This window comes from Anastrepha ludens, chromosome 2, assembly GCF_028408465.1.
Source record: "Anastrepha ludens isolate Willacy chromosome 2, idAnaLude1.1, whole genome shotgun sequence".
NCBI classification, from domain to species: domain Eukaryota; kingdom Metazoa; phylum Arthropoda; class Insecta; order Diptera; family Tephritidae; genus Anastrepha; species Anastrepha ludens.
The window spans coordinates 135261353-135270291 of NC_071498.1; the positions used below are offsets into that span (position 1 = coordinate 135261353).

Below are 8939 nucleotides of genomic sequence, written 5' to 3' on the forward strand. Positions count from 1 at the left end.
TCGACAATGGTGAAATTAACCAAGTTGTCGCTATACAAACTCCAATTGATATTGAGGTCATACGAAAAAGCACCAACAGCGACAAAATACTACGAAGAGTTAAAGAATATATTCAGAAAGGATGGCCGCATAAGTTGTGTCCAAACGACCAGGATCTCCGGCCATATTTCAATCGTAAGTTGTCCTTGATTACTCAAAATGACTTGATTTTATTACAGAGTGATGTCACACGGGTTACTATTCCATACTCATTACGTGATCAAGTTTTGCGTCGGCTTCATGATGGACATTGGGGTGTGGTAAAAATGAAACAACTAGCACGACAACATTGTTGGTGGGATGGCATCGATAATGATATAGCGAGAATAGCAGCTGGATGCGAAAACTGCAAACTAGCGGGTCCAAGTGATCGGCGGGAAAGATTTGTGCGTACTTTTAAAACAGCCGTAAAAAAGAACATAGATGACGGCTTGCAAGTAAATGAATCGGTTCTAAAATTTCTTTCATCCTATCGCACTATGCCAAACGCAAAAGGCATATCACCAGCACATCTTTTACATGGTCGTCCTGCACGTACTCTCTTTTCGCAAATGTTTTCAGTGGAAAATGACAAAAATGACTTTAAACAAACTTCAACCAAATTTTCATCTAACGAAAGTGTCTATATTCGAAACTATGGCCGCGGAGAAAAATGGTTAAAAGGGGTCGTGGACAGACATCTTGGAAAAGTCATGTACGTAGTAAGAACTAGTATGGGCTACTTTAAACGACATCAAAATCAAATGAAATCTCGCCATCTTAACGACGCCAAACCAGTTGAAGACAGCAGAGGAGGACCTAATTCAGTTACCAATATATTGCTACCTGATACTATGGTGGATACTGCTAATGAGCAGTCTCAGGAACAACCAAGAAGTCCACTAGAAGTGCGTCGAAGTGGCCGTATTCGTAGATCGGTACACCGCTACCAAGGTGAAGATTTTCGTAATTAAAGCGGAGGATGATGTTGTATATGCAAATTAAAATTTACTAACAACAATGAATTGTATTCTCTCAGTGTGAACTAACCTTATTATATGATATATTTGACATAACTTTTGTACATTTGGCAATGCTGAATTATATCTATCAGAAATAAAGTGTCATTAAGTTTATAGCAGTCAATGCGTGTATATCTCAACGGCAGCCGAATTGCGTGAGTATACACATACAGCAAACATAACACTGTATCCATTGTTTCAAGGACTGTATGGCAAATAGCGCCATCTGCTGTCTTGTTGGAACCACGGACTTCAATTTTCGACATCAAAAAGTCGTTTATCATGTCGCGATAGCGTTCGCCATTCACTTTTATATTAGCGCCAGTTTCGCCTTCAAAGAAATATGGGCCGATGATTCCTCCAGCCCCCCAAACGGTTGTTTTCAATGGACCTAAAGGCTGTTCTTGAATGGCTTCAGGTTGCTCTTCGGCCCAAATAATTAAATTTTTCTTATTGACATAGCCATTAAGCCAAAAATGGGCTTCATCGCTGAACGCCATAAGTTGGCCTGAGTGCGCCATGAACATTTTTCACAGAGCATCCACTTCCGTATTACAAAAGTACGATTTGTAATCGTTATTAAGGCGTAAGTCTTTCCACGATGAAACGTCAATGAATACTGAAAAAAAATGTATTTAGTTCAACAATAGTCACGCGTTATCTGTCAAAAAGAACCACATTGGGGGAAAATACCTCGAATCTGCTCACCCTTTATGTTGTTGTTTCCACAAATGGAGGAGCCTACAGTTTTATCCGTAGATGGCATATGGGGGACAGAAGTACACTCGGTAATTTGCGATTGTCTGCCGAGGGCCGACCACTATTAGAAAAAACTTCATTCAGTTTCATGCCCGCAATGGATTTCGAACTCGGGCTCTAATGTTAGTCACGCACACGTTTCTTTAATATGTTGTTGCCCTCCAAATATTATAATATGATTTCTCGAAGCTCTCTAAGTAGGCGTTTGTTTCATCTGTTGTACATTTCAACTTCATTCATATATTCAGTTTCTTCTCTCAAACTAAATACTTATCTGTAACTTTTGTGGGTAAGCTGGAGATTTTGTGATATCAGTTACAGCCTTGTTCGCCTTAAGAACATTTATTTTCTTCTACCAGAGCCTTCTCAAAGGGTGGTGGCCAAACGTCATCAGCAACGATGAAAAAGTGCAACTTGCAACCAATGCCCAACCATTTAAAATTACGAAAATGGAGGTGGATAGGCAACGCGCTGCGAAAAGATACAACGGAAGTCTGTCGAAGGAAGGAAGCCGCAAGAGGGGCTGACGTAAGACTACTAAAATTGCTAGCCAAACCCAAGACCAGGTGGAAACGCATTATTGAGGCCCAATGCTCCAATAGGAGATAAATGAAATGATGATGATAATGACTAGAGTCTTGACTATTTCCCTTAACAGGGAACTCATTATTTTCATTCATTTTCTTAAAGAAGAGCTCACTGGAAAAGAGTTATAATAATTTTTTACTGTATCGAAATTTCTCTTCGTTTTTCACTTGTTGACTTTAGTCCTTTTTGACTTAGAGGTTTTTCAGGTATGAAAACATGCTGTTTCCACGCTCACATCCCAAATTTCTAAATCATCTCATATACCAAAAAAAAAACATTTTGGCAGAGTTAAACTCAATGATTCTAATGGTGGTCATATTCTGACCCCATGGGTTGTGTCCTGTAATAATTCCGACCATCAACTGAACACCTTTCCTTCCAAGTTTTACTAGAGAATTTGATGGTTTCCTGTTCCGACCGGTCCATCGCTCTTTATGTAAATTGCATACATAATCGCTGATCCAATTTATGATTCCTGTGGAACTGATACCGATTATTGGCTCTGGCCTTTGTGGGGGAATCGCTGATCCACCGTTGGCCAATTCATCGGAAATTTCGTTTCCTTGAACACCGGAGTGTCCTGGAACCCATATAAATACAAGCCTGTTCTGTCTTGCAACAGAATTAAGCTTCTTCTTAGATTCTTGAACAATCTTTGAGGTTTGCTTCGCGTTCTCCAGGACCTTCAATGCAGCCTGACTGTCACTGAAAACTCCAATATGTTTCCCGCTCCATCTCCTTTTTCAGGATGGCAAAAACTTCCGTTTGGAAAACAGTTGCCATTTCCCCCATAGCATAGTGATACTTATTACTAATCATTTAAGTACCATCCGACTCCAGACCTTATTTCATTCTTGGACCCATCGGTAAAGAAAATATCCGTCAAACCTCCCTGCATGCATTCTGGATTGCTCCATTGTTAACGCAAAACAGTGGATACTGCTCAGATAGCATCTTAAAGATTGCTCTGTGTCCTGAAGTCCGTCTTCGTGCCAGAAGCCACATTTATGGAGTCCACACATTGCTTTTATTGCTTTCTGTTGTATCTTAAGATCCAAGGGGAGCAGATCAAGCATAGCATTTAGGGCATCACCGGAGGTTGTACTCATGGCACCAGTAATGCATAAACATACACTTCTTTGCAGCCTGTATAGTCCCGGAGTGTGAACTTAACCATGCTCCGTCGCCACCATACCACAGAAGCGTAAGTGATGATTGGTCTGATAAGTGCTGTATACATCCATAGGACCACAGCAGGTTTCAGAAACCAGGTTTTACCAAAGGCTCTGCGGCATTGCCGAAAAATCCTCTGATTTCACTTAGAACAAAGTTTAATTGAGTTTGAGTGAATGGTTTTTAATCGAAATTTTACATAACTTTCGTTGATCCCAATGTGAAAGATTTCGGCGCTTCAAATGGCCAATCTGCTTTACTTCTTGATGTACAATAATTTTTTTACGCGCATATATACGAGTACTTATTCGAGTATTGTCTTTCGAAGTTTGCGCCTTCTCAACACTAAGATTCTATATTTTTCTCGAGAAGTTTTGGTATTTTTTGCATACATTTAGATATAACGTGTTCACGTATGAACTTTATTTGTTCTTTTTTCAGTGAGTTTAAAATTTCATCTCGCCAAAAACGATGGAATTAATTCTTCAATTTTATGTGCGATTATTTATTACAATTTTCGACGAGCATTTTCGAGACAGGAGTGTATTGATTAACTTACTTAAGCTACTTGTGTTGAAGCACAACACTTAGCCACACTGTGAAACGCTGGTACAACGAGTTCCAACATGGCCATCGGTCTTTGCAGGATGAGCTCTGCGAAAATCGTCCAAAAACGGTAGTGGTGCCAGAAACAATCGATGGTTTGAGTCAGTTGATAACGCAAAATCATCATGTGACACATTTCGCTAGGTACAGGCATCCTTGGGTATAAGTAAGATTAGCATGCATTCAATGTAGGATAAAGATTTGGTCGTCAAGAAGATTTGTTCCCGTCGGTTTCCGCATAATTTGGGAATGGCCCAAAAATGGACTTGTCTTATTGAAGAAAACAAAACGACAGGAATGTTGAAGAAATTCAGTCGCGGTTCTACAAATTACGTCCAGGGGGCGAATCTTGGATGCATATGAGTCAGAAATAAAACCGCAATCGACAGTGTGTGGGCCTAGCTTAATCCAACAAAAGTTATACTCGGAAATCACACTCAAAACAAATATTCGCCTGTTTTCTCGGAAAATCTCGCCATATCACAACTGTACTACCAAAGAAAGTTCAAACAGTCAATTCGGAGTTGTACACATTTGTTTGCCAGACGTTTTCGTAGAATTAAGGCAAACCAACTGTCGAAGACGAATCATCCTTCACCAAGGCAATGCGAGCACCCACGTATCGGCACACACAAGAGAGTTTTTGAGCGCTCAAAAATCAAATTAAATCAAAATCAAATTATCATCCCCCTTGCAGCCTTGATTTGGCAGTTAATGATTTCTTTTTGTTCCCGCATAATCAAAATTTAAATGCAAGGTCAACTTCTGGGTGGTAAAAATATAAAAGGCAGCCCTAGTATGCGCGTAAAATTTATATGAATTATTATAATAAGCGCACAGCTTTATATTCGTTTGCAATACAAAATAGTAGGGAAAAAGATAATTTGATTTTATCGGTTGTAGGCGGCCGCCGTAGCCGAATGGTTTGGTGCGTGACTACCATTCGGAACTCAGAGAGAACGTAGGTTCAAATCTCTGTGACAGACCAAAATGAAGAAAAAGTTCTTTCTAATACCGGTCGTCCCTCGGCAGGCAATGGAAAACCTCCGACTGTATTTCTGAAAAAGTTCCTCCTCATAAAAAAAAATCTACCATTCGGAGTCGGCTTTAAACTGTGGGTCCTTCTAATTGTGGAACAACATCAAGACGCACACCCCCAATAGGAGGAGCCAATAAATACTTTAAACACTGCTAATAAATATATTTACGCAAAATTCGTCACAAATATTGAAACGACTTCGTTTTGCATTAATCGGCCTGGAACTTTTTTTTTTAATTTAACAGAGGGTGTCTTTATATGTAAATAGAGAATTTTTAGGCCAATTTCTAAAACCTTTTTTTACGATCATCTCCTATGTATACCAAATTTATGTACTTTTTTTCTGTGAAGGATTAAACAGAAAGGGATAGTGGTGGTGACGTGTAACCGAATTTCGCTATTTTATATAGGAACCAGTCCTAATAAAATGATTTTATCCAAGTTATTGCACATAGAGATTTAGGGAAGCATCACCAATCAGAGTTTTGAGCCGTACACAGAGCCAATAACTAATCAATTCGGCGATGGTACTAACTCAACTTTCAAGTATTTAAAGGAAAATTCTAAATAAATATTCTTTTGGCTATTTTTATATTTTTCATAATACATTTTCACATTTAATTATGTCTAATGCACACTAAACTAAGCAACTGATTAAAATTAGGGGAAGCAGCGAACACTCATGCATACATCTAAACTAATTAAAACTTTCACTATCACAAATTTCGGTATTGATTAAGAATATTATTTGCTAATTATGCGTCACTTTGTCACTCAATCAACTCACACACCGGCATTCTGGTTAAATATTTTTTCTACGAACTTAATCTATTTCCACATTTTCATCGCAATCCTCGGTCGTTGCAGAGTGGGTATCAGCGCCGCTTTCAGCAGCAGCATCTGCGAGCGGCGGACTGGAACACGATCTCGACGGACTGCTGCCATCTCCACTGCCGTGGGCGTTGACATGGGTGGGTGACGAAGAGGCCGACGAACAATGAATGTACCGCATGCCTTGTTCCATTTTAGCAAAGTTCAATGCATTTTTCGAAATATCAATGTTGTTGTTATTATTGTTGTTGTTGTGATTTCCTGCCATTTGAGCGCTGAAATTTCCAGCTACAACTTGGCCAGTCGTCGGCTGACTGGGTGGAGGGATGGGTTGGGGTATTTTCGCTGCTTGTGGATAAAAATAAGGAAACGAAACTTGAGGCAAAGACACACCAACGCCATAGGCCATTTGCAGCTGTAATTGGAAGCAAGAAAATAACCACATTTTGATTTAAAACATTTTCATATTTGTGATGCAAAAGCAATCAAAACTTTTAATAATAAATACTTCAAAATAACGAAAATATTGCCCACCTGGTGACGATAAATGTGCAGCAGTGCTGGATCAATGCCGTGCGTGGGCAACATGTGTGCATAGGCGGCGGCCGCTGCTGCAGCTGCAGCACCACTTCCATCCTCACGCACAAGCACCTGTACCGGCACGCGCTTGGTGGCAGCGCTCATTAGCGCTGCTTCGTGTTGCTGGATTTGCTTACGCTTCGTCTTGTAGCGTCTATTTTGAAACCAAATCTTCACTTGCGTTTCGGTCAAGCGCAAGTTTTTAGCCATTTCGGCGCGTTCCGGGCCGCTGAGATAACGTTGCTGTGCAAAACGTCGCTCCAACTCGAAAACTTGAGCATGACTGAATGCAGCACGTGAACGCTTCTTACGGCTCATTGACCCGTTGAGGGTGTCAGATTCGTGCAGTGAAGGTGATGTGCTGCCGCCGCCGCCACAGGCACTCGCAGCGGCATTAGCTGAGGCGCCACCATAGAGTGACAACATTGGAGGAGGCGAGGACTCTGAATCTGTGCCACAATAGGAAGTAGAGGAAAATAACAATTTATTATTTATACATACATAGTTTTGTTGTAATAAAGCAGGTAAAAATTTCTTTGCGCCAGTTTCGCAAATTTGATCACAAAGCTCTAGCGCACAAAGAATGCGACAATCACCTAATGTGGGTCGCTTGCGCTAATGCAATAAGGTCATTAAAATGCTTTTAAAAGTTTTCGGCAAATCACCTGATTCATTATTGCTGCAACGTCGCATGTCGATGGGGCAATCGCGGTTGCCAACCAAATTCCCAGCGCCAATATAGCCGAACTTGCGCGCTAAATGGTAATCACTGTGGTTGTTGTTGTCCAACGTCGTCATGTAGTAGGGCATATAATCAGTGTTTTCATTACTATTACTACCAACTGCCGATACACCACCACCACCGCCGCCGCCTCTGCGTTCCATTAAACTTTGTCTCGAAAATTTCGCTACCGCTGTGCGCATCTCACAAATAGGGCTAGGATTGTTGGACGAATTACGCGACGAGTTATTTTCTAAACCGGAAGTTAGCCTGTAACCAGGGGATTCACCTGCCGCGATATGGCAGCAAGACCCGGACATTTTTAAATCGTTTTTTAATTCGCGCGCTTTATTTTGCCGTAACTCGGCAGCTGCCACTTCCGCACTCAACGCCATTTCAGAGTCGGTCACATGCCGTCTACGTTGTTGTTGTGCTTGTTCTTGTTCAACTGCATTTAAATTATTGTTATTGCGCGTTAAAATGTCATTTATCGAAAAGGGTGTAGTGAGTGCCACCTTGCTGAGGCTCACTAATGCACCGCCACCGCCGTTGTTCTCAATATTCGTCAGCATATTTTTTTATTATATTTTATTTTTTCACAATTGCGCTTTTTTCAAACTCCTTTTTTCTCTATTTTGTTATTACTCGTATTAAACACTTTGTAGTATTTTCATAAAACACACTTGACTCGCACTTCTCGACCTTTGACACGTCCGTTAATGTCTACGTATGCGACACCATTGAACAAACTCACCACGCACAGTTAGTTTTTAAATACTTTGATCAACTTGGCAGCCTGCAGCCTTCACCAGATCATCCGCCACCACCGCCACTCAGCATCTTGGCTGTTGGCTGTTGGCTGTTATATGGCACTCGAGTGTTTTTCACCGAGTGACCCTTAAGTAATGCAACCGTTGTTGATGTAGTGGCAATAGTGGCGTCTCTATGGTAAATACTGCGAAATGTTCTATTTTTATGCAATGCCTAGCATACTCGCAACACGCTTCTGGCATCTCGCGCCACAACAGACCCACTACACTACGAGTATGAGTACTTTTTCAACTCTGTTGCTGATTCGTTCGTTCGTTGTAGCGCTCATGCGCTACACAGCGTCTCTGACATCTTTGCTCAGCTCGGCTGTGGTTGGTGGCACTTGTGCCGTTGATGGTGGTAGTGAGGGTTTTGCCAGCTGATTGGCTGTTAGCGAGCATCAACGTAGCTCAAGTGATTTATCAGTGTAATTACTGCCTTTAGCGAAATCATATTTTTATTTGAGTAAATACTTTACTTTTTCCTTAAGGACAGTAGAAGAGGCAATATCTCAGCACTGAAGTTGTATTAATTTACACTAAGTTGCTTTAGGCAAATCTATAACTACTTAGATCAACCTACTCAGGTCGATTGGGAGAAACTGCCTGCCCTCTCCAAATGAACTCAAACTAGAAAAAAAGTAATGGAATACAATCGATATTGATATCAACATGTTTACAACCCTCCCCTTCGGGAGGTCAGCTTTTGCGATTTGCTTTTCTACTGTGCGCCTTTCTTCTCTTTCCCATCTAAGCAAGTTGAAAAATTCAAACGAAGATGTCTTCATAGCAGA

The 8939-nt window shown here is 40.9% G+C and overlaps 1 protein-coding gene across 1 annotated transcript; it reads right to left on the bottom strand.

Moving 5' to 3' along the window:
* Positions 1-5804: 5804 nt before the first annotated feature.
* Positions 5805-8196, bottom strand: LOC128859625 (homeobox protein bagpipe). The gene is made up of 3 exons (XM_054096576.1): positions 7281-8196; positions 6571-7064; positions 5805-6451 (listed from the first exon to the last, which is right to left on the bottom strand). The coding sequence occupies exons 1-3, from the start codon at positions 7906-7908 to the stop codon at positions 6029-6031; spliced, it is 1545 nt and encodes a 514-aa protein (XP_053952551.1). The 5' UTR covers positions 7909-8196; the 3' UTR covers positions 5805-6028.
* Positions 8197-8939: the final 743 nt, after the last annotated feature.

Bases quoted from the DNA above. Each gene is read 5' to 3' on its own strand.
- LOC128859625 (XM_054096576.1), bottom strand. From the start codon at position 7,908: ATGCTGACGAATATTGAGAACAACGGCGGTGGCGGTGCATTAGTGAGC. The intron at 7,065-7,280 runs GTGATTTGCCGA...ATTGTGGCACAG, and splicing joins TTGCAGCAATAATGAATCAG to ATTCAGAGTCCTCGCCTCCT. The intron at 6,452-6,570 runs GTGGGCAATATT...TTCCAATTACAG, and splicing joins TGCACATTTATCGTCACCAG to CTGCAAATGGCCTATGGCGT.